Source organism: Drosophila gunungcola, unplaced genomic scaffold (assembly GCF_025200985.1).
Source record: "Drosophila gunungcola strain Sukarami unplaced genomic scaffold, Dgunungcola_SK_2 000080F, whole genome shotgun sequence".
Lineage (NCBI taxonomy): Eukaryota > Metazoa > Arthropoda > Insecta > Diptera > Drosophilidae > Drosophila > Drosophila gunungcola.
This window is the reverse complement of record NW_026453242.1, coordinates 284,045-310,906: the sequence shown is the minus strand read 5'-3', so window position 1 is coordinate 310,906 and position 26,862 is coordinate 284,045. Positions and strand designations below refer to the sequence as shown.

The 26,862-nt window shown below is 34.9% G+C and overlaps 1 protein-coding gene across 12 annotated transcripts in view; it reads right to left on the bottom strand.

Moving 5' to 3' along the window:
* The window catches only part of LOC128264823 (paired box protein Pax-5), a 32,708-nt gene extending 6,076 nt beyond the window's left edge, over positions 1-26,632 (bottom strand). For 3 of the 12 annotated variants that reach the window (XM_053000515.1, XM_053000525.1, XM_053000526.1), the window contains exons 1-9: positions 26,366-26,632; positions 23,292-23,668; positions 21,221-21,361; positions 21,109-21,147; positions 10,843-11,008; positions 9,676-9,873; positions 4,101-4,564; positions 2,602-2,687; positions 70-316 (exon numbers count right to left, since the gene is read on the bottom strand). In XM_053000515.1, the coding sequence (XP_052856475.1) occupies positions 70-316; positions 2,602-2,687; positions 4,101-4,564; positions 9,676-9,873; positions 10,843-11,008; positions 21,109-21,147; positions 21,221-21,361; positions 23,292-23,643 (1,693 nt within the window). In that variant the 5' untranslated portion in view covers positions 23,644-23,668; positions 26,366-26,632. Of the gene's footprint in view, positions 1-69; positions 317-2,601; positions 2,688-4,100; positions 4,565-9,675; positions 9,874-10,842; positions 11,009-15,525; positions 16,272-21,108; positions 21,148-21,209; positions 21,362-22,413; positions 22,738-23,291; positions 23,669-26,365 lie in introns of those variants that run through there. The other 9 variants (XM_053000516.1, XM_053000518.1, XM_053000524.1 and 6 more) reach the window with 9 other exon arrangements.
* Positions 26,633-26,862: the final 230 nt, after the last annotated feature.

Here is a 26,862-nt window from a genome sequence, read left to right as displayed (position 1 = left end):
AATACTCAAAATAAAATAATATAACTCAAAACTATAACTTATAGCTTTTGCAGAAGGAAAAATGCTTACCAATTGATGGTCCGATTGTCGGTGTATAAAGTGAGCCTTGAGTTTGCGAAATCGTCGCAATACTATCGTACAACATAGAAGTATCACTACCACTAGGTGTCGGACCAGATCCTGATATGGAGTTTGTTGAAAAGCCGTTTGAAGCCTCATAGTAAGAGGCTGCGCAGTTTCCGGTACCTGTTGTCAAATTGCCAAGCTCGGCAAGAAGCTTGTGCTCATCCTTAATACACCATTTTCCTGACCAAATCTTAAAGTAAATAAATGTAAAGAAGTCTTGGTTAGCACCTCGATATACATATTTCATCTCCGATTTTTAGCAAATAACATTTCCATTCAATTCTTTTTTAAATTAAAACGAAAGTCGGTTCAGTAGTTTAAAGTTGTTTTGGTCTCCGAATTAACAAAATGTCATTTCGAGGACGGGCCTAATGTTTGCGTCTACGCAACGGATCCTTTCTTTTAATGATAATACTGTTGCCAGTTATTTTTCGGATCAAATTGAAATTTAGTAGTACATCAGTATAGAACATATTATTCTTTAACAAGAAAGGAAGCAAACTTCGGCAAGCCGAAGTTCATATACCCTTCCAGCTATTGCTAGAATTAAATTTTTGAAAACATTAAAATTATGATTTACTTGCGTATATGTTTAAAAACATTGAAGCTATGATGATTTGCAGCTCAATTATTAGATAGTTATTTTATATATTTTGATGAAATTTAAACCGTAATTCTAAAATATTTAACCATTACTATATGTCCAAGAACTAATAGAAAAATTAAAAAACAGCAAATCTATAATTTTTTTTGTATTTTTTTTTCCGATTGTTCCTATGGGAGATATATGCTATAGTCGTCCGATCCGGCTCGTTCCGACTTATATACTACCTGCAATAGAAAGACAACTTTTGGGAAAGTTTCATGCAGATAGCTTTAAAACTGAGAGACTAGTTTGTGTAGAAACGGACGGACAGACGGACATGGCTAGATCGACTCGCCTAGTGATGCTGATCAAGAATGTATATACCTTATAGGGTCGGAGATGTCTCCTTCACTGCGTTGCAAACTTCTGACTGAAATTATAATACCCTCTGCAAGGGTATAAATATATGCAAGGAACAACATTTTAAAATTTCAAAGTTACAAGTGGGGAATACCCCTTAACTCAATGATTTTTATACTCTTGAAATGGGTATTATTATTTCAGTCAGAAACGCAGTGAATGCGTTTGAACTGTTTGCCGACTTGAGTGCTAGGCTTTAGTTTTATTAGTTTCCGAAGGAATACAAGGGAAGAATGCTTGCATGGTACGAAAAATCGAGAATTTTTTTTTTACTTAATTTTTGCAACCCCTTATTAGTTGCTTTAAATATGGTAAGAAATGTATTTAGTTAAATTTAAAAGTTTTTTTATTCTTATTACCGCTTAATTTAATGAACATTTGTGCAAAACGTGTTTTGTTGGGACCGTTATGTTGAAGCGAGCCATTCCCACCGGCACACTCTGATATGTGCATAAAGTTAGCAGTACAACTTTCAAAATCTAAATTTTTTTTTTTACCATAATTTGCCGTTAATTATTCGTAAATTATTCGTGAAAGAAAAAAATTTGCCGCTCAATTTTTTTAAAAGTTATCCAACTTGATATCAAGTTAGCAGTACACAAAATTAAACTTTAACTTTTGGAAAAATTTCTTTTGCAGGAATTTGCCGTTAATTATCCGTAAATTATTCGTGAAAGAATAAAATTTGCCGCTCGTGTTTTTTCTATTTTTTTTTTAAAACAAACCCTGTGTTCTGCTAACTTGATATCAAGTAAGCAGTGCACTTTGACGCACTTTTTCCCCATATCGTTCTGCTCATACAAAAATCCTATGTAAAAAAAAACTGCGTCTAGCCACAGACGCAATGAAGCAACCCAAGTGTAACTAGGCTTTTATACTGTTTTGCCTCCTGCTGCTGTATATACTCCAGATATAGAGCTCCGATTTTTTTTGGCACGTTAAAGTACGGAAGGGAAAATAAGTCTTTGGATAAAACCTTTTATTTTGTTTTGTCGGACTGACACGCAAAGCACGTATTGTCAATACATTTAATTTAAGAAGGGAGTACCTATTAAATTTAAACTGTTATCTTCTTTTGGTTATGATAACCAACGACGGACTTTTTTGGACTATACAAAACTTGTAACGAAACTCTTTAAAATCACGTAATCACTTCTAGTCAAGGCACAAAGAAAGGTTTACTTTTAAATAAGTCGTAAGCACATTTATACAAACAGTTAAAGGCGCCGCGACGGTTGCTTTTTAAATCGTAACATGGGGGAGTGCTAGGGTTTTCTTATATAGTAAATTAAATATGAATGCTTTAACTTGAAAAATTTCACGTCACAGGGCTTATACAGACTTTGATCGAAAACATCACTAAGTAAAAATTTCTATACAATAACAACGGTAGAAAATATTGTACCGTTGGGTATAAGTCAAAGTTTAAACCAAAGTAATTGCCTGCTTGAATTAAATTGAGCACTCACATTTGGGTAAAGTTGATCGCTGCTGTACCCCATACGTTGACGTTTTACATCTTCTTCGGAATGTATATTTGTGTCACGGTTCTCATCTAAAAAATAAATTGGAAAAACATTAATCAGTTAATTTTGTTAATATTACTGTTTGGACATAATATTTCCTTTTCGTTTTGTGTTTTTCTAGCAATGTCAATGTCACGTGTCGCCTAAGTGCTTTTGTGAGTTAATAGTCACTTTGCCGTTGGCGGCAGTAATGCAAATACACGTACATAGACACCCTTTTAAGTTTTTCTTCTTTTATTATAATAGATTAAAAGCAGCTTCAAGGAGTTAATCCCTTGCACGATACTGATTTAATAAACAAAAATTGTGATAGGTTTTTTAAGTTTCCGGTCAAATTGATACTTTAATCATATAATCAATTAATAAGTACTATAGTCGAAAACGAAACAAACCTAGTATAACCCCAGCTCTTACGTCATTATCTTTAGCCTATAAGTATTTTTGCTTCTTCTTCTGTAACTGACTAGTTAAGGATATTTTTTTGTGTAATAACTAAAGATTAGATTACTTGTAATTTATTTGAAGTTGATGCTGAAGAAACCTAAAATGTTTTTGGTTGACAAATTTGACCACATGGGCACAGATAAAAGTCTGTCGGTCACTTGGTAACCACCCCTTTGGTCTCATTTCATGGCACTCTTACTGCATCGATCTGCTTTATTTGAACAAATTTGCCACAAGTGAACAGCAGTTAAGTCCCAAAGGGACACGAATAGCAGTTTTAGGGAAGCTTAAAAAAAGCAATGAGTCGATTTGTGATTTTTATATGGCTTTTTATTACCCGTGCGATGACAATGCTTTACAGTTCTGTTAAGATCTGATAACCTTTATATATATTTAATGTCATCAGGATAATGGCATCTAGCTTTCAAACATGAAGTAAAAGAACTCGTAAAGTGTCGTGCAGTACATTTATACCATAACTACGATAATGTTTCGTGGTCTAACAACGACTCGCTTGCTGTTGGTCATTTGTTAAAATACCAAACGTATTTTGGAATACCTGATATGAACAGCTTGGAATTATTACCAACTTCAATCTAAGATGAGTGCTTCACCAGCCGCTACAGTCAATTAAGATAATATCTATTCGCCGCGCTAAACATGCAGTACAAGATACCTAATGTATGTACATATATGAAACCGCAATCATTTTTGATTTTATTTCATCTCATCTGTTTCTTGATTGGCTTTTAGATAAGTAATCTTTTTTTGTACATAATGAGTTCGCTATAAGGAAAGACGTAAGATCTGAATTTTTGAAAAAAAAGTCCTATTATTTAGTTAAAACAATTATTTCTCGCTTTGAAAACGTTCTATAAAAGACTTGGTTTATTTTGCATGGACGGAGAAAAGCCAAGTTTGAAAATAAGTTTAAGTGGGCTGCGTGTTTTATTTTAAATTTGAGCTGAGCCGTTTCCTAAAATGATTGCAAAACTTACCATGAGCTTCGATTCTTTTGCGTTTACAATTGGGATCCGAATTGTTATTATTGTTGACGCTACTGCTGTTATTGTTGTTGTGAGAATGGTGTCCATGCTGTATCCCTAAGATTCCATTTATGCTATATCCAGTCGTTCGTTGTTCAGTCGTTGGGTTGATGTTTCCATTGCTGGTATCATTGCTGGTCGCGTTAACTTGGCCGACCGGGACTTGGACAGCATCAGATCCTGACGTCGGTATTGATGCGTGCGCAATCGCCGTCGCAGAAGCGTTGATGTTAGCGGAGTGAGCACTGCTACTGCTGGTTCCGCCACTCGGTGCCTGTGGCTGCTCCCCGTTTGTCCCTGTGCTGCTATCCAGACTTTCTGTTGCAATGTGTCCCCCACCAAGACTCTGTGGCACATGGTGCTGTTGGTGATGATGGACGTGTTTGGCTTTCTCCGCGGCCTTGTTCCTTACAATTCTGAAATTTTTGCATTTCAAATCTTAGTAAAAATATGTGTAGATATGATTTTCATTTATATGTACATACTAGCAAGTGGATTTGCTCGCTTTCATTTTGGCAGGGACCAAGAACTATCGAATAATCGTAGGCCACATAGTAGATCCCATTCGGTTTCGGTTAAATAGGTCAATGTTCAAGGAAATACGTTATGTTTTTTATTATTTTGATCAGCACTTTCAAGCGAGTGATTAGCCATGTATAACCCGCTAATCGGACTATTCTGCTGCCTTACTTTTTGTTGTAAAAAAAATAAAATAAAGTAGTCGATCCGTCACTTTTACGCAAACTAGTCTGTCAGTTCTTAAACTATATAAATTAAAATTTCCCAAAATTCTTCTTTAAAAAAAACAATTTAATTTAATTAAAATCGGGCAACTATGTCATTTAGCTGCCAAGCTGCAAATCAAAAATTTAGGAAGAATGTAAGAAAATGTGCTGAAAAAAAATGTTAGAAACTATGTTTTAGATTGGACAGCCCCCTTAATTGCTCGCCGAACAAGTTTTTGTATTTAATTCCCTTCCCTTGGTTTTGTTAAGTCGCAGATTTATCCATAACTAGTCACATCCATATAATACCGACAGGAATAATGCAAAATAAGGTTCTTATTCTTAACGTGCGTAGGTGACTTGAAGTGCGATGTGTTTGGGAAAGGCTTACGACACATATTTATAGGCATAAACTTACTGAAATTTAAAATATATACATTTTTAAATAAAACGTAGCCGATCTTTTATTATATAGATTGCACATTGGGCGGCCTGATGCGCCTTGCAGAAATAGTTAGCTGCCTAGAGTCATCCTATGTTCGATGTTATTACATTAAACAGGATACCTTTTAGATTGTTAGGCGTATGGTTCGCCTCACAATGCTACAAGGGGTTGGAACGACTGAAGTCAAGCCTGGCCAAAACATGCCCTGATGACAACAGTCTCAGTTTTACCATTTTTTCCAGTATCATTTTAGAAACGGGATGAGCAATTGGATATTTGGACAGTGCACACAATTGAGACATATGTTCGGGATGCTAGAAAATAACATCCCGCTGCATGCTCTGAGTACATATGTAGATGTAGATACATTTGGCTGTATTCGAGCGGAGGGCTGAAAACTAAAATTGGTTGAGTGCTATGAAAGTCACTTTATTAAGTGTCAGTCTCACGGGAATCAGTGTATGGGGAGTCCTGCCACCGTTATAGGCACAATTTTGATTCGATTGAATCACCACCCTAATCATCGCTCAAGTGCCATCACATCACACATTGTCGTATTCGCATTATGTTGTTGTTCCTGCTGATTATACCAGGACTTACCCCGTCCGCCGCGACTTTTACATTATCATCGGTCACATGTCAGCTTTGGCGTTGGCGTTGCGTTGCGTTGCGTTGGTTAAGTATTGCAGGCGGAGTGGTAATACGAATCGAATTGATTATGAATGGTTGCACGTGGCGGGTGCGGTTGAAAACTCTAATTCTAATTTAATTTTTTTGGCTATAAGCTTTCTGTAAATGGGAAAGGGAAGTGTGGTTGGTAAAAAAATTAGCTTTCCAATGACATCTAATAGAGTCGAGGGCACCTGACATTTTTCAACTACTACGTTGAATATTTCTGATAACTTTACTTGACTATAATCACCGACTTTTTTAACTTGTTTTCAGACATTTGCAGCCGACGGAAACTAAACAACAAACAGGAACAATCGGGAAAAAAAAAAGAAACGATAACTTCGCTATTTCTAATTTTCTTTTATTTTATAATTACGGCTTAAATTGTATTTAATATTATCGAAACACGATATCATATAGGTGCCAAAGGAACGTTTGAAATAGTTAGGGAAAAATTGGTTTAGCCCAGGCGGTTGGCGAAAGTTAGCTTTTTATACCCTTTTAAAGGGTATTATAACTTAAGTCAGAAGATTGCAACGCAGTGAAGAAGACATTTCCGACCCATTAAAGTATATATATTCTTGACTAGTCTCTCAGTTATAAAGCTATCTGCACGAAACTTGCCCAAAAGTTGTGTTCTTGTTGCAGGAACGAGCCGGATCGGACGACTATAACACATAGGTCCCACAGGAACAATCGAAAAAATATATGAAATTAATTTTTTTTTAAATGTGAACAATTAAAATATTACAAAAATAAATTTAGAAAAAAATTCAAGTTCTCTATTTTTTGACAAAGTATAACACCAAAGTTATAATTTGAAAGCTTAAAATTACGCTTTTAAATTTATTCAAATCGGAAAATGATATCATATAGCTGCCACAGAAACGATCAAATAATTGAGCTGACAATCATCATAGCTTCAATGTTTTTGAACATATACGCTTATAAATCAAAACTTAAATGTATTCAACAGGAATTAAAAGTGAATCAAATATCGGTTTCGGTTACTGTTACGCTTACAACCCATATAACTAATTCGATTACGGTTTCGGTTTGCGGGAACCGGTATTGTACCGGCTAAAAAAAAATACTTCTTACATAATAACTAAATGTTATTGCAAGAAATTAATGATAGGAGCGAATAGGGTTTTTGCGAAGTTTCTAGAAGCTTTAAATTTGTTTTACTTGTATTGATTTACTAATGAACGCTTAGCAACTTCATACATAAAAATATTAACTATTAACACTTTTTTTACACTGAGTACAACTTAAATTTTTGATTTTGCCGAACGTTCAATATTTTCGGTAGGGATTTGTTTTTGGGCATTTTTGTATTAATGAACCAAATATTTTCTTTCGTTTTTATTCTTTTCTTTTCAATGATATGTATTGTGAAAAAAATCCTCTATGTATTTTTAAAGAACACATTTTTACAGAGCTGGTACTTATGTATCGGTATCGGTAACTGTTATTCTTTATCCGATATATTTCGGTTACGGTTCCAGTTAGGAACATACTATATTTTGATCCTAATTAGTTGTCGTCCGTTATGACTGGGCTATTGAAAAAACTATAACACACAGTTCTGACAATTCATAAAAATTTTACAGCACAGTGTCGCTTAAAATGACCGTTGTGAGTGTTAATAATAAAATTGTTGGCCTCTAGCCAGCAAGCACTATATCAGAAAGCTTGTTTATCCAGGTATTTTGCCTTCACAGGTATTTTTTATTTCAGCGCGACGAATGGGAACATTTAACAAGAAAGGAAGCAAACTTCGGCAAGCCGAAGTTCATATACCCTTGCAGCTATTTCAAAAACTAAATACTCTTGAAAACGTTAAAATTATGATTTACTTGCGTGTAAGTTTAAAAACATTAAAGCTATGATGATTTGCAGCTTAATTATTTTTTCCTAAGGCAGCTATACGATTGTTCCTATGGGAGCTATATGCTATAGTCGTCCGATTTTGATGAAATTTAAACCGTAATTCTGAAATATTTAACCATTACTATATTTCGAAGAACTAAAAAAAAAATTAAAAAACATCAAAGCTATAATTTTTTTTATTTATTTTTATGATTGTTCCTATGGGAGCTATGGGATTTTGATGAAATTTAAACCGTAATTCTGAAATATTTAACCATTACTATATCTCGAAAAACTAAAAAAAAAATTAAAAACACCAAAGACAACTTTTGGGAAAGACTGAGAGACTAGTTTGCGTAGAAACGGACGGACAGACGGACATGGCTAGATCGACTCGCCTAGTGATGCTGATCAATATGTCAATCAATATATATACTTTATAGGGTCGGAGATGTCTCTTTCACTGCGTTGCAAACTTCTGACTGAAATTATAATACCCTCTGCAAGGGTATAAAATGTGTTTTTATTTGGTCGAATGCTTATTCATTTTTCGTCACAAAATTTGATATAAGATATATTATAGATTAAAGGTGCGATCGTCACCACTTTTTTACCTCGTTAAGAGGTGTTTTTGATTGATATCAGAATTTTTTATTTGAAATATAGTCAAAGTACCCCAATATTGTGACCATGGTTTTTACAAAAAAAAAATATTGCTAAATACACCTTAAAATACTTTTTCAACGATTACAGCACGTATACGTAGCCTAAGTCTAGTGGAAGTAGTGTTTTAGCCGTTTTCCCGCTAAGCTAGCGTGTTTTCCAGTAGTGGAAGATTGCAAACTTCTGACTGCAGTTATAAAACCCTCTGGAAGGGTATAAAAGTACATGAGTAGATGAGAAGTTATGAAAATTTTAATACATTGGCAGAGGGTATTAAAATTTCAGTTTGCAAAGCAACAGTGTATTTATATTCTAAAATAGCAACAGTAGAAAAGACGATCTAGCCACATCCGTCTGTCCGACCATTCGTATCTCCGCCCGATTCTCTCTTACACTATTAAAATTGTATCTATAAATGCCACGTGTGATCTTTTGATTTAGAAATTATTTTAAACATATTACAAAAGTAGGGCAATAACATAAAATAATTGTTAATTTATAATGTTTCAAAATACACACTTTCAATTAAAAATATATATTGGAGGGACGACGACCCAAAATAATTGAAACAATTTTGAGGGTTGATGTTTAGCAACAGGGGTTTATGCTAAATAAAACAGGTTGTGACAATATAAAAGCAGATATAATTAGAGCTTTAGGGTTTATGCAGCCACTTTTCGGTGGCAACTTTGAATGCTACTAACATAAATTATGGTCAGAAAGGAAATGCGTAAATAAAAGCAATGTGGGGCAGCCTCGACATCGGAACTGCCACGTGGCCTGTGCAAGATTCTGCGATGATGTTGTCGGCATTAAAGCCACACCGGATGGTAGAGAGGAAAGTGGCTTTTGTTGTGGTCGTGTGTCAAGCATTGTGCCACAATTATGAACGCTAAAAACTACTTAGATATTTTTATTAGATGAAAGGTTCGCCAAAATATAAAGTCAGGGAACAGCATGATGTTGGGTTCTGTTCCATCAGACTTTGGCTTCTGAGGAAACGGATACGGATGTTAACAGCATGACAGCAAACAAACTTCGAACACTAACAGAGCGCGTTACGGATGTGCGTATATCCGTTCTAGTCCCCGCTTGAGTTTGGGTATTGGGCTCTATTGACACTCCAACAATCTTATGAGCTTTTTCTTACCGATTTATCGAAGAAACACTGGGAACATTGTCCTGAGAGCAAATAGCTTCTGCCAACAGCCGATCCCGTATTTCCCACGCGAACATTGTGGGGTTTTCGCGCTTATAGTTGGCTATTGCATCCACTACCGGGGGGGTGGCTACCTTTGGCTTGGAACCGCCAATAACACCGGCCTTAAAGCTACCAGTCTCATAATATCTGAAAATAAAACATAGGAAATCTTTTGTTACTAAAAATCAAACAGAATGAAAAAGTCAAGTTATCCTACTTAGAGAATTATCCTACTCATATAGTTGAGCATTGCGCGTACTTTACAAATTGCCTTTTTATACTCTTGCAGAAAGTATTATAATTTCAGTCAAAGACATTTTTGGCCCTACTAAGTATATACATTCCTGATCAGCATCCCTAGAAGAGTCGATCTAGCCGTGTCCTTCTGTCCGTCCGAATTTACACAAACTAGCCTCTCGGTTTTAATGCTTTCTGAATAAACTATCACAACTATCACCTATCTTTCCATTGCAGGTAGTGTATAAGTCGAAACGGGGCGGATCGGAAGACTATAACATATAGCTCCATAAGAACGATTGAAAACTCATCGAAAATCGACAAGGTTTACTTTGTTTGGTTGCTGGTCCATACCGCTGATTTTAGCGACCAAAAAATTGCATAGGGTATTATATTTGTAAGTAAAGCTTAGTTTGCGCCGTAGTGAAGGAGACATTTTCACCCAATAAAGTACATAATTTCTTGACCAGCATCATTAGCCATGTTCGTCTGACCGTCCGTCTGTCCGTTTCTACGCAAACTTGTCTCTCATTTCTAAAGCTGTCCTGATTAAACATTCCCCAAAGATGTTTTTCTGATGACTATATCTTATAGCTCCCTCGGAAATCAGGAGGAAAAATTTAATTTATTTAAATGTATTTAGATATTTCGTAATGGTTTATTATTATTATCAAAGATATCATATATGTAGCTGTCAAAGCAACGATCACGAAAATCAACAGAAAATCAGCATAGCTTCACTATTTTAAACGCAAGCGTATACAGATTTTGTTAAACTAACGGGTATCTTATAGTCGAGGAACACGAGTAAAGCTTCCCTCTTGTTATTCTTTTTGTACATACACTTCTAAAAATATTTCCTTTTAAATTCCTAATTACCTTGATAGTATTTTAGACACACAACCATGACTCACGCGTAACTGGCGTGATATGTCACATGGGCGGACACCATTGTGCGCCAGCTCCACAATTCGCTGACGAACGACATCGGGCAGTGGGCGCCCGTTAACGAATACGCCTCCTAGTTGATTTACGCCTCCATGACCTGTTTAATGAAAAAAGCCAATTATTTTAGATTTGACGTCTTTATCTGTTTTAACATACTTTACATCGAATCACACACCCAACGAAAAATGCCTGAGTGTAAGCATAATAAGTCTGGCTTAAGATGCTAATAACCCTATTATCAAAAAGTTTGCAACACTTGATCTGTATCACTAGAAGAGTCGATCTAGCCACGTCCGTCTGTCCGTCCGTTTCTACGCAAACTAGTCTCTCAGTTTTAAAGCTATCAGCATGAAACTTTCCCAAAAGTTGTCTTTCTATTGCAGGTAGTATATAAGTCGGAACAATCGGAAAAATAATTGAAAAAAATCTAACTTTGCTGTTTTTTAATTTTTTTTTTAGTTCTTCAACATATAGCAATAGTTAAATATTTCAGAATTACGGTTTAAACTTCATCAAAATCGGACGACTATAGCATATAGCTCCCATAGGAACAATCGGAAACATAAATGAAATAAATTATAACTTTGCTGTTTTATAATTTTTTTTTCTTCGAAATATAGTAATGGTTAAATATTTTCGAATTCCGGTTTAAATTTCATCAAAATCGGACGAATATAGCATAAAGCTCCCATAGGAACAATCGGAAATATAAAGAATATTTAATAGCTGCAAGGGTATATGCTTCCTTTCTTGTTTAATTTTTTTTAAGTTCTTCAACAAATAGTAATTGATAAATATTTCAGAATTACGATTTAAATTTCATTAAAATCAGACGACTATAACCCAAAGCTTCCATAGATACAATATAAAAGTTAAAAAAAAATTAATTAAAAAAAAAATTTAACATTTCTAATTTGTAATTTTTTTTTTAAATTCTTTTTGACTTATTAATAATTTGGCACTTCACGCTTTTAGTTTTATTAAAATCGGAAAACGATATCATATAGCTGCCTTAGGAACTATCGAATAATTGAGCTGCAAATCATCATAGCTTTAATGTTTTTAGACATAAACACAAGTAAATCATAATTTTAATGTTTTCAAGCATGTTTAATTTTTGAATAACCTGCAAGGGCTTATCGACTTCAACTTGCCAAAGATTGCTTACTTTCTGGTTCCTGAATTTGGCAGCAATATGATATAGTTGTTTAATGTTATAGTAATGATTATTAACAACATATGTTAGTTCAGAAATTACCAAAATTATAACACCCATTGCAAGGGTATATAACCACAGTTTATTTTGTGACACTCTGAGGACACTCAAAGAGACCGCGCTACATGTTATAATTAAAAACAAAAGAACTAATGACTAACATGCTGAGAAGAAAAGAGCACTTGTTACACTTCATTTACAATTCATCACTGCGAGATTCTCGATTATTTCAGTGATTTGTACTTACAGTACTCACTGTTCTTCTTTACTTGGCATTCTCGTTTTTGATTTAAGTATGTTTCTGGGAATTACTGTTTCGGTTTTTTTTTTTGTGTCCTGGAATGACTCTTTCAGTGTTTGTTTTTTTGTTTTGGGGAACGTTTTTAAAAATTGGTTGTATATATTTCCAATTGTGCCTATTGGAGCTGTATGACAAGTGGTCCGATTTAAATAAAATTAAAACCGTAACGCTATATATATTTCTATATCCCGACAAATATAAAAAAAAAAAAAACAGCTAAATTATAATCTTTATACCCGTTACTCGTAGAGTAAAAGGCTTTCTCTGATTATTCCAATGAGAGCCATACAATATAGTCGTCCGAATTAAATAAAATTCAAACAGAAATTCTAAAACCATTAATATAAAAACAACATATAAGTTATAATTTTAATACCGGCAGCGGAGATTACACATAAATTGACAAGCTCGCACTTCATTTCTGTGAATAATTTTCACGGCGAATCTTGTCAACGTGTGTGTGCCGACAACGGTTTTATACTATTCGTGTCGTGCTCTGCTGCTGCTCTCTATTAGATAGTCAGTGTTGCCAACTTTTCTTTGAAAAAGATGATAACTTTGACGGGATAGCTTGATAGCTTGTTGTGTTTTACAATGCTGTCCGGCAGACAACGCCACCTAAAACCGAATTGTTTTGTGGGGATATATTTATTTTGCAGGGCCTCGAGGGAACTCGACTATAGCGTTCTCAAATTTATAGCCAGATTGTATTATATTATCTATCAGAAGTGTGCAACATTTCCGACCCTATAAAATATATAAATTTTTGATCAGCATCACTAGCAAAATCGACCTAGCCGTGTCCGTATTTCCGCACATCTGTCCGTTTCTACGCAAATTGTTCTCTCAGTTTTAAGCTTTCTGCATGAAACTTTCCCAAAAGTTGTATTCTTATTGCAGGTATTAATATAAGTCGGAACGAGCCGGATCGGACGCCCATATCATACTGCTCTCATAGGAAAAAAAAAGTGAAAAAAAATAATAGCTTTGGTGTTTTTTAAATTATTTGTTTTTACTTTAATATATAGTAATGGATCATCATATAGCTCCCATGGGAACAATCGGAATAGTAAAAAAAATATATGAAAAAAATTGTAACTTCTCTAATTTTCATTTTGTAATTTTTTTGGACATAGTAATGGTTTAATAATTCAGAATTATGCTTTTAATTTTAACAAAATCGATGTCATACAGCTGACATAGTGATGATGTTATAACGCATATAATTCTAAATTCATATAATTCAAAATTTATATGTCTAAAGGAATATTTAATTTTTGAAATATCTGCATTTATCTGTTTTTCCGATTGTCCTTTGTGACTAACATATTCCTATATGATTAAGTCGACTGGTCCGGCTTGCTCCGACTTATATTCTACCTGCAATAGAAACACGACTTTTGAGAAAGTTGAGACAGACTAGTTTTCGTAAAAACGGTAGGACGGGCAGACGGCTAGATTACTCTCCTAGGGATGCTGAACAAGAATATATATACTTTATAGGGTCGGGTCTTTTACACTACTTTCCACTTGCTTCGATGCTAATGTATTTTTATAATGTCAAGCTCGTACAAACATTTTAATGGAAAACTATTACAAATATTCTACATTTTTCTGCTTCTATATTTGTACTAGCACTAGATTAATATCCTAAATAAATAAATTTTCTTCGATTTTAAAAAATAACGGAAAACCCCCTTTTTTTTAATCTGGGTTCTAGCAGTTTTCATAAAAATGGACGGATTATTCTGATGGCATCTATATGATACTGCAGTTATAAAAAATTAAAAACGAGAAATAAAAATGGCAATATATATATATTTAAATTGATTTTCAATTAGATTTTCAATATTTTTATGACAGACATAGTATATACCGCATGCATTAGAAATTAACGGATGGACAGACGGACATGAAACTATTAATTCAGCCTATGAACACTAAATGGTAAACGACCTGGACAAAAATACTCGGTTAACCAAAGTTAGCTTCCTATTTTGATTTAATATAATTTTAATTGAGAAAAAACGAGCAGCTGAACTAGGAAAACTGCGTTTTTACACACATTCTTGGTTGAGGTCTTTTATGTTGAACACACACAGCAGGATATCGGCTGCAGTTAAACTGTTAACAAAAGACTATTGTTTGGTGCTCAATTGTCATTTATGAAGTGCCTATTGACTCAATATCAGAATGCTATTGTTTCACTTACTATGTACCTATAAATCAAGTTCTTGAACAATATATAATTATTTTAGAAACATTAAATAATTTAAAATGTTCGATTGCAGTTCTTCGCAGTTTATGCTTGTTTTGATTAGAAAAGTGCTGTGCTAAAGACCAGCACTGCTTAAATTTTGGTTAAGTATTTCCGGTATTTGCGACATATATGTATATATTCTTGCTGTTAGGGTATTTCAATAGATAGGAAAACCTATAAAATCTCTCTCAGTTTTGGAGTTACTTGAATAATGGTAAACATATTTCAACCGAATAGGAGTTACTTGAAAAAAAAACCATTAAGCCATTAGATGGCATATTTACTATTTCAATGATAAAAAACTTAGTGTTCGCAGCTAGTTAATTGCCAGATGCTAGACATATTTCAACGACTTAAGAAATAAGCAAATAGGTCCGAAATATTTATTTTTTATATCCATAATTAATCTGAATGCTACATTATTATATAAGTAACATAAAAGCATTAAAAAATACAAATTTGTAATTTCACGGCACCAAAACACTTTAAAAAAAACCTGATTTTGTTGTGCAGTAATATATAAAAATATAATTAATATTATCTGCTGCTGCAATGGTATTTAAGACTTGTATCCATTTGTTTAAGTTAGAATACAACGAACAAGATCGAAAGATTTCTTCATTTAGCTACAACAGAAAGGGACTTGTCAAATTGATTGATTTTTTTGGTTTTGTTATTTATCACCTCGCCCTTATGCTGATAATGTACAAATTTTACTGTCAAGGTAAAATAGCTCCACTGGAAGCCCTAATTGTGCAGCTTTCCCCTTTGGTATATTAATCAGACTAAGATTATCAAGAAGTGTTTACATATTATAAGTACGGTGTAGAGGATTACATGTATAATATTCCATCATGTTCTGGTTGTAGCGATAGGCTGTAGATAGGTCCATTTTACAGAAGATTAGCCAACGTGTGAATTAGTTGTATTATTTCCCTTTTTGGGATTCGAATCAGATGGTAGGCACTATCACTTTATTTTATTCACTTTAAGCACCATTTTATTAAAATATGGCTGAAGGGTGAGCTTTAACTGTAAGCGTGACATTCGAATCGCACCGCAACCGCAAACCGTAACGGTAAACCGAACCTGTAATCGATGCCGATACCGCTTGTCCTCCGATTGCAACAACGAAGTTCTGATTGACGTTCTGGAAAAGCACTGGCCATGGGCTGGCTGCTGGAGATGAAGTTTGATTTTCGCTTGCCTACTTCTTTGCATAAGTGAAGTATACCGAGCACACGCGACGCGGTGTCTTGTTCTGTCGGCCTGGCCTTTTTTCCAACCGTTGACATTATTTTTTCTTCTTTTATTTAAAAGTGTGTTTTCTCTTTCGTTTTGTGTACCGTAAAATATTGCTAACCATTTTTTCCGGACTGTTTGCCGCCAGCCGCAGAGATTCTGCGCACGGTTTCCTTATTCTTATCTACTTCTACTATTTCTGCTTATCCCTATCCCTATCTCTACTCAGTGTGGGAAGGCGCGGGCGATTGCATGTCCTTGGCAATACGTGGTCCTTTTTACGCTTACAACGCCACCGCGCCGCCCACCCGCAACGGTTGGCGTTGCCTCTGGGAAGCCGTTCTCATCTTACTGCAGCCAGCCAATAAAGACAGACTAGAGCCGAGGGACAGCCAAAGGCGTAGCACCGCAGCAGACGACAATGTTGGGTGTCTGTTCTTCTCGTGGCCAATCCCATTGCTCAGGGCTGTGGCAGCATATGGGCGGATGCGGATGCAGAGGTGTTTATTTTTAGGCATTGCTTTGTGGCTTTGCCAGATAGCGACCAAGTCCAAGCGACCGAATCAATCGGACTTATCACCATGTGTACCTCGCGCGCTTTAAACATTTTGGTATTCGTTTTTAAAAAAATATGAATACACAAAAAAGACTGTAGACCGTCAAACTTCTGTTACTCTTGCGATTTAAATAAATACCATCACAGCATATTTTAAAGGGTACACGTGCATCGACTCTGTCTTGGACTATTATACACGGAAAGATTGGAGCAGGGAACGGGCGGCCTGACCCCCCGCAATCCACCAATGGCCGCAAAGAAGGCCAGGCATCAGTGTGCAAGTCCACCAATCACAGCACACCTTCCTGCCAACCACCCAAGTGTTGCCCTGCGTATTTGCGACATCTCTTTCACACACTTGATTGATTCGGCTGCCGTTGCTTCGCACTAGCATGTCGGTACTTTCTCATTGGAATTTAATAAGGGTTTTCGTGTTCAACAAAATAAAATAAGACTAATATTTTTCATAACGTGAATGCGTTTGTACATGTTACCTTTTTTTTGCAATATGTAATTTATAATAATGAAACTAGGGTAAAATAATTAATTTTTATGCATAGCTATTATACCTTCTATCGAATAAACTAGTTTTTAAAGTTTTTTCACATATGCAAAATATTCACGTTACATTTTTTTCACAAAGTAAAGTAAACAAAGCTGTTAACTTTTACTTTTTTCGCTTTTTAAAAAACATTGAAGTTATATAGAACTCGTCGAGATCTGGAAATTGCAGATTCTGGTTATGCTTACGCAGCGCAAGTTCATTTCGAAATTGGGCCTCGCCCACTCTAACGCCTACAAATCACGAAACTCAGGCAGGTGACTCTGAGACGCCGGTTGTTGGGCGATATGCTTATTTTGGTCCCGTTCTATTTGTATATTCGAAAATACTACCACTATAACAGCTGATTTCTATATGCAAGTATGGTTTTTGACTTCTTTCGAATATAAAATCTATTTTGTATAAAAAATACTGAAAACAAGAGCACAACGCATTACTGCTGGATCTCTGACAGAAAAAAACTCCCACATATACGGGGATCCTTGCTCCTTTTTAAAAACTGTGGTGGTCTCCTTTGCGAACCCGTCAAACAACACCATCAGCTCCCCTTTCTTGTCGTCCAAGTTGGCAAATGCCTTGATGTCATTATGGATGTCCTGCTGAGCATTAAAGATTTCCGTAAACTCGCTATTCATGATTTTTAATTAATTTCGTTTTGGTTTGCGAATATTCAAAAATAAACAAAAAACAAACAAATTAACTGTTTGTACCAATCACATGTCGGATTACCATTAGCTAAATGCTAAATGCGCCAATGGAATCAGTCACATTTAAAAAGTCCACTAATTTGGAATCAGGCTATTATTTCGAAAAGACTCAGAAAAAAAAATATTTGGGGCATATTTTAATTTTTGGAAGATACATTATAGACAATTTTTATAAACTCAACAAATAAAAAAAATTTGAACCATTACAAATATAAAGTGCCATCTTTTGTGCCCTAGCTGCCAATATTAGTAAAATAATCGTCCCAACAAAAATTTATTTTTGTTTGTTTGTTTCTTCTTGCATCTGCAGCATCATAAGTTTAAAAAACTATTTGTTTTTTTTTAAATATTTAAAATGTTTTATGATGTAACCAAACGGCTTTTCAGTGTATGCATATGTTATATGTTTTGCGAATGTCTTTTATGAGTATGTGAAGATGCAGCATACTTTTGGGCTTCAGTGGGCTGAATAAAACATTCAAAACTGCCCCACCTTCAAATTAAGTTCATACTTAAATTCATACCCAAATTAAGTACATACGATTCTCGAAAACTAAAGCAAAATCGCGCGAAATCGGCGGGTGATTTTGGTAGTTAATGGATCAAAAAACTTATTTTTATAGAAATCACTTCATTTCCAGAGGGTAGCCGAGAGTAATTCTAAAGCAAAGTATCCCATTACGAAAAAAGCATGATTTTTTAAAGTTTTTGTCGATATTTTATAAATAAGTAAGAAATTCAGCTAATTTGCATGTTTTACTTGACATTTTAATCAATTTCAATGACTTCACAAGAAAATCAATCAGCTAAGTATTCCCAATTTTTTTTTATTTTTTACTTCATTTTGCGTGAAATTGAATCTTTAAAAATATGTCAAAAAAAATCAATTTAGTGAAATTTTTCGAAATGTTGGCATAAATTAGCTTTATTTATTAATTTTGTCCAAAAAAAAGGGTTTTAACCAAAACTCGGGCTTGCTGGCCCAGTGTGCATTGGAAAAATCGAAAACATAATTGACTGAAGTTATAATACCCCCTGGAAGGAAATAAAAACATCAAGTTAAACCCGAATACAATTTTACAAAGTATAATATAATTACAGTCAATAGTTTGCAACGCAGTGAAGGACTCATATCCGATTTAATTACGTATAGGTCAGTCTGCCTAACTGTCCGCCCGTCCGTCTCTCCATCCGGACATTGGTTTACATCTGGACGTCTGGACATTGATTTACATCTTAATAGAAATGATTATTGATTTTTAGTTTTATAGGCATGTAGCCATGCTTCATTTACAGAAAAATACCATATTAAACGAAGGGTAAGCAAATGTCGATTAGAAACTAGTTGCGATAACTTAAAAAAGAATATATATGTTATATCTTAAAAATTGCCGGTTTGCGCCCAAGCATATAATGAAGAAAATTCTACTTTGACTATGTCACCCTTGGGACATTTAATGCTGATTAACTTTTATGGTCACTTATTTAATTATAAAAAGTAGCTAATTCAAAGATTATTTTCAGTAAGATATAATATATTTATATAGTTCTGCATCATCAAAAAATTCACGAATATTTTCTTATTTCTAAGGTTTTACTAGTTTATTCCACCCTTCACACTTATTTTTAATGTCAGATGTGGCGCCCAAGCCCCTGTAATTGCCCTTATGTAGGTACATCATAAGTGTAAAAATATATATAAATGTCATGATCTTTACATAATCGGATTTTTTACCTTTAATAATGTACATCACTTCTAGGGTATTTAATATAATTAAAACAAAGACTGGCTTTAACTAGCAAAAAAGGCAATCGAATAAGAGACACAGCTGTTACTTTTCAGGGAAAGCAAAATTTCCAGTGGGCCACCTTTTATTCCCAATTGTGTATTCAACTGCTGTAATGGATCCTTTATATTTTTACTATTTGTCTGGTTCAAAGCCACCCTCCTAACAATTCATTCAGGCTCATTTTGACAAATGGATGTTAACTTATGTTTTGTGATTTTTTTAATTATATGCCTTAATACCCATTAAAAGAAGAACAAATGGGAAGAGTTCCGAAATTTTCATACTTAACTTATTAAGTAGGTATTAATTCCCTGAAATGTAGGTGGCCCAATGAGTCCTATCTCTAAACCTTTAATTGCTACATAATTTATAAAAATACGGTGCTGACAGTATAACTGAGTTAAAAGTATGCAAGTATATATCTCAGAATTTTGTTGGTTCTGTGGGGTAAAGAATTCGTTAAAAATTCCAATTCATATTCTTACAAAGGACCATAAAGTGTATGTTTTGGACCAAGAACATACCAGAACATCTTTTTTAGTTAGTTAGTTCCTGTGCCTGGCAGAGAATTATAAAAGGAACCGGATGTAATACCTAAGTTACCGGAAGACACTTGGATTTGTGGTTTCAATGTATGTTTAATTTACGTAGTCATGACAATGTAACTTCTTTTCTCCTATGCTTGTGGTTATGGAATCGGAACGGAGTTGCTAATCCGACGTCTTTTTATAAAGTCCGATAATGTGAACGTTGTAATGTACACCGCGTTGTGTATGAAGGTGCTTCAATCTAAATGTGAATCAGAACTTGAGGTTGATCCGATCGTCACCTAAGTGAGAGCAGCGCCCAGTCTCCAATGACCATCCCCGTTGACCAATCCAAATAAACAAAAAAGAACTCTGTCATTGCCAGGAAACAGCTTTGTGGTCAGAGTAAATTTTTCCAATTAGGCACCAAGTTACTTGAGACAATTCTTACAAAGCCACAGAAAATTGATCGGATGGCGGTCACTTAGCATTGTGAGAGAATGTTACCTAAGCAAAAGTCAGTGCGAATGGCAACGTGGGAGATTTGGTCACACGACCGGTCAGGCTACTCAAAAATATATGTTACACTCCAAAAAATAAACAGTTCTCAGCAGTCTCGATTTCACTATCCGCGCTCGATAGTAGGCCAAGAGCGATATTACTAGAATCGAGAAGACGTTTTCTCAGATTGAGAAATGCTTTTGAGAGTGAGTAGTCTCGATTTGCGAATAAGTCTTCTCGGCTTGAAGAACGAGTAAGTTCTTGTTTTCTAAGAGTAAATCTTTCTTGACTCTAGTCACGTAAGTTCTTGTTTTGCTTTCGCGAACTTTTTAAAAAATTTGATAAAAAAGGTCTCTGTCATTTTCTACCTCTCATTCTTTCTTAACTTATTTCTAATCGATTTTAAGATCTTTTCTTCTCGTAAGCCACATAACAACATAACAACTATCGAAGAAGTGAGAAGAAAAAATACTGAAATCGAGCAGATTTGCTCTTATCTTGCTGAGTGTATGCAGTTGTAAAATACTTCACTTACCATCTCCAGAAATACTGCCTTGCGAACTATGCGAGTCGTCTGAAAAGATTAATTAAGCATAATTTGCATTTCAATATAGGCTTAGTTCTAAGCACGTATACAAATGTGGTACCTGCCCCGTTTTGCACATCGTTCATAGCTGTCATCCATTCGACGCCTTGGGCTTGTGACAAAAAATTGTTACCAGATGGCGGCGTAGTGGTGTCTGAAATGTTGCCCAATATCCTACTCGAATATTCGTCAAACTTGTTTGCTAAAGATTAGATATGAAAAGAGAAAAATGGTATTAGTTTTTTACTCATGACCCACACTCTTTCGAAGTTCAAAAACAATAAGGAACGCTATAGTCGAGTTCCCCGGCTATTAAGTACCCGTATTTCAAACAAAACAATCTGAGCTTAGGTGGCGCCTTCTGTCGGACTGCATAGCCAATACTCGAAGCTAAAACGTGCAGCACCTACATACCTACTTCGGCTTTCTAAAATAAGCTTCTTTTTTATACCCGTTGCTCGTTACTCTACGAGCAACGGGTATAAAAGGGTATATGGTATTCCTTAAAAAGCATGTAACAGGTAGAAGGAAGCGTTTCCGACCCCATAAAGTATACATATTCTTGATCAGGACCAATAGCCGAGTCGATATAGCCATGTCCGTCTGTGACGTCGCTCTGAGACATGTTAGACCGTAGGTGTTGGACTCTGTGCGTGTGTTTCTGTCAAATCTATCGGTAGACATCGAGCTAATATTTTGAAAATTTGTGGTTTTGAAGACCTCGGCCGCCAATCTGCGGCGCATCTGCCGATCTGCGGCGCATCTGCCGCCGCTATGCCGCTGCTCTGGGGGTGCTGCACGCACTATGCAGTTCGACAGATGGCGCCACCTAAACTCAGCTTGGATATATAATGTTCTCTTGCGTTTTTTCCTGAACCAATTTACTTTTTAAAAGGCTTAGCATGAACAAAACTCCTTTTGATTGCTTTATCATACGGTTTTTAATATTGCAAAAGAGCCGGATCGGACGACAATATCATATTGCTCACATAGAAAAACTAGAAAACAAATTAAACTTCATTGTTTCACTTAAGAAATACTACTACATTAGAACCGAAATATAGTTGCTTAATAGAATATTTTAATTTTGTAATATATGCAAGGGTGTATAAACTTCCGCTTGCCGAAGCTAGCTTATTTTCTTGTTTTAAATTAATCGCAATATCTCACTAGTTTTATAAACAGATAATTAAGTAATTAGTTAATTTTCTTTTTACAGTGCATGGACCTTCAATATACTGATATGACTCTTACATGTATAAGAATTCGCATACGAAAATCGTGGAGCATTCCAATAAGGAGACATGTGAAATTTCCTTATACCAAAAATTCCGTGACTTGATGGAAACACCTTTTCATTTAATTTCATACTTCTCAAACATGGGTTCGAGAAGAATAGGTTTTTGCGACTACTGGTCGCACTGAAAAAATCTTGGGAGGGGAAATAAAAGGTTTCCAATCGCGTCCCAAGTGCATTGCTCTTGTGAGCTTGTTTACTATCCCCATCTCCTCTGCCAGAAAATGCTATTGTTCTCTAGTTTCAGACGTTTGCAACTTGGATTAACATCCTTTTCTTTGCCGGTCAACATTTTTCCACTAGAAATGTAAATAGAATGAAAATGTAATCTTTTGTTTAACTCTTCCTACACGTTAATGTAAACGTGAGCGAATCAATCGACTTGTTTTATGTGTCATTATGTGTTTAATAATAGTGTATTAAGCGTTTAATTCAATCGTGTACCTAAACTTATATTTATACCCTTGCAGAGGGTATTAAAATTTCAGTCAACACTTTGCAACGCAGTGAAGTACATATATTATATCACTAGAAAATTCAATCTAGCCATGTCCGTTTCTCGATTTATGGTAATGGATTATTATTTCAGAAATACGGAATAAATTTTATTAACATCGGACAATGATGTCATATATCTGCCATAGGAACGATCGAATAGTATTTTAGCATAAAGGCAAACAAACCAAATATAGTTGTTTTAAATATTATTTAATTTTTGCAATAGCTGCGAGGGTCTACATAATTGGCATGCCGAGGGAAGGAAGCATCCTTTCTTGTTTTAGTTGCATTATATACCTATGCTACCCGCAATAAAACTGATTGTCTGGCTGATTACCTTTTGATTTGTCTTCCATTTGTGGTGAGGTATACACGTTACTTCCGGCATGATGTTGATGATCATGCTGATTTTGATTGGGGTTGATAGCAATGCTCAGGCTATCACCTTGAGGAGTGCTTTGCAAAGTGTGCAATGTCGGTGAAACGGCCTGATGCTGTTGATGTAATAGGTGATGGTGATGCAAATGCTGGTGATCGTGCTCATGCTGTCCTGTGTTTGTATTCTGTGATTGTTCTTGGGTACTGTGAAGAATCTGCGGCTGGTGTATAGTTCGGTGTTGAAGTTGATGTGAGAGTGTACCGAGCCCATGGCTTAGATGTGACGATGTCTGCATATCCATTATGAGCATCAGTGCCTTAAAAACATAAATGAAACTGGAATATAGAAACAATTTAAGTTTGTTGGAATTTTAAGAATAACAAGAAAGGAAGCAAAACCTCGGCAAGCCGAAGTTTCTATACCCTAGCAGCTATTGCAAAAATTAAATATTCTTGAAAACATTAAAATTAGGATTTACTTGCGTATACGTTTAAAAACATTAAAGCTATGATGATCTGCAGCTCAATAATTAGATAGTTCATATGGCAGCTATCATATATGATATAGTTTTCCGGTTTTAATAAAATTTTAAGCGTAATTCTGAACTGTCAAATTATTGGTAAATCAAAAAAAAAAATAATTACAAAATAAAAAAGTTAATAAAAATAGAAAAAAAATATTTTTATTGTTCCTATGGGAGCTTTATGTTATAGTCGTCCGATTTTGATCAAATTTAAACCGTAATTCTGAAATATTTAACCATTACCATATATCGAAGAACTAAAAAAAAATTAAAAAACAACAAAGTTATAATTTTATATTTATTTATTTAAACGGACGGACAGACGGACATGGCTATATCGACTCTCCCAGTGATGCTGATCAAGAATATATATTCTTTATATATTCTTTCTGACTGAAATTATAATACCCTCTGCAAGGGTATAAAAAGAGTGGTTATAAAAATAAAACTAGAACGTTAAAGTCAAAAGTTCCGACCACACCACGAAATCATACCAGAGAAAAAATGATACAAAAATGTAATATGGCGCAAGCGAGTAAGTTATAATATATCAAATATAGATCTTTGATATTAGAAAAATGTTCTATATATCGGAAAGGTGTGCTAGGAAGGTATAGTGTAACTCAGTACCAAAAAAAAAAAAATAAATAAGAGTGCTGGGATGCCCACAAACCTTTGAGTCGTTTGACATGTATTCTATTTTTTATGCAAACATACATTTCTACAGGACCTTAATATGCGCGACAGAAGGCGATTGCGTTTCCCGCTCATTTAATTGTGGCACGTCGTCGGCGCCAGTTTCCCTGCCCTGCAAGGTGCTCGGGCTGCCCGCCAACTAAAGGCTGATCCCGCGCAAACGTGTTTGCTAGCACTCATTCACCTGTTGTTAATTGACCTTTTTGGGACTATTACTCCCCTAAGGGTCACTGTAGTTGAAGGATCGAGCCAGCCAACTGTATAGGTATAGAAGTGCACAGCGTACGCTAAAGTATGAGTTCGTCTAGGCCATCTGTTTTCCTTGCATTTTTATTTCTTAAAGATAGAAAGATTTCTACCCATTGCCACTCTCGTATTTTTGTGTGAAAATAGTATGACTTGAAGTATATTACAGTTTTTAGTATTTGTACAAATAATGTTTTGATCGAACATGAAAACATTAGTTTTTATCTTATGAAAATAGCCACCAAATCAAGTTTTGAAGGAACTTTTTATGAAGTGGGGCAGATATAAAAATCAACATTTATTTTAGGTAAATATTTTTAACATATTAAAAAAAAAACATTTTATAATAAAAAGTATTTGTTTATATTTAAATTTACAAAATCCTTCAGATATTGAAAATGTAACTTTTCAATTTTTTCCAACACAAGGTTCAGATAAACAAGGATTTTAAGTTATTTTCTTAAATTTCTTAAAAAAAAATTTACTACAGTATTTTGAAAATTTGTACTTAATTATTTGATTCATTAACAGCTTTAAAATTTCTTAAAAAAACTAAAACAATATCAAAAGTTTCTTAAGCCCAATTCGATTCATTGGTAACTAAACATTGAGATATATTAAAACAAAAGCTTTCTAATGCCTTAATGGTATGTTTTCGAGCACCTTACATTGTCCCATTACTATTATTATGACCACAACTGTACGTATTTTTTAGTCACAAAAAACACAAGCCATAAAAAAATGTATTATACGATTTTCGTTTACTTCTGAGTTTTTGATTTTAGGTTTTAGGTCGTTTCTCCCATCTTACCATCTTATTCCTTTTTTAACTCATTCTCTATATTTTAAGATAACAGAAGCGACGAAAAGTAAGGAATTCGTCTGGCACAGGGATGATAGCATATAGATTAGTACACCTGTCTTTTTACACTTCTCTTGCACTTTTAATAGATACATATGAAAACTACTCGGACATCTAAATATTGTAATAAATTCAAATGAAAACTACTACGAAATATATAAGTACAATATTCAAACAAGATATTTAAAAGAAAGTCCGTTTTAAATTCGATTAAATACCTCTATTTTGAAATACACCTATATGCACAGTTCCAAGTACGTAAAATTGCGATATTGTTGGTACAATAAAACAAAAGTCACGGTCGGTTATGGTGGTCCTGCTACGAGGTCATTGGGGTTTTCACACTTTGTTCTTTTCAATACCAACTCACTTTCAGGTAATGCTACCCATACTACACACAATTCAACAAAATTAAAAGTGGGAAAATTAATCGTATTTTCACACACTCCAGCCAAATAATGGCTATGGCGAGTCAGAAAACTTAGCTTAGGCAGTCTATAAAAACAGAGAAAATAAGCAGCTCAAGGTCAGGAGCGTGGGTAAATGTAAGTTGTGCGCCTAAACACTGAAGCCATGAGTACGGTTAAGAGCAGATATCGGAAAAGCAAAATAATTGTAAAATTTAATTTCTATTTAGTAATTTAATACTCTCATCACATATGTTATGACAATATCTATGGGGTATGATGTGCATATTTTACTTACTAAAATTTGTATTTAAATTTTTTTGTGTCCGGGCTAGATATTTCTTCAATTTAAATATTATAAGCACTTACAAAACAACACTTTTTTGGAAACCGAATTCAAAATTACATTAGTAGTTCCGATAGGTACACTCACAGTATCACTCAAACTATAAACTTTTGCCAATCAATGATACGATACTTGGCAGCTATAAAATACAGCGCGTCCCACCTGTTGGCAGCGAGTCCAAGAAACAACGCGAGTTTCAGGTGGATCTTGAAACGTACGCCAAGAGATCTCGAGCGAAACTAAATTGTTGAATGGCAATGGACGACGGAAGTCGTTCTTAAATCGCTCAAACTCGAGCGACCGCTTTCCTGAGTGTGTTTCTGTGGCTTATGTATTTGTTGAGCCGCGCTCAAAACTTGGACCAAGACGGCTTTACGGTTGGTCGGTTTCATTCGCGCTCAAACTGGCTGTTGACTAATCGGGAGACATAGCGAGTTGGTCGGACGCCA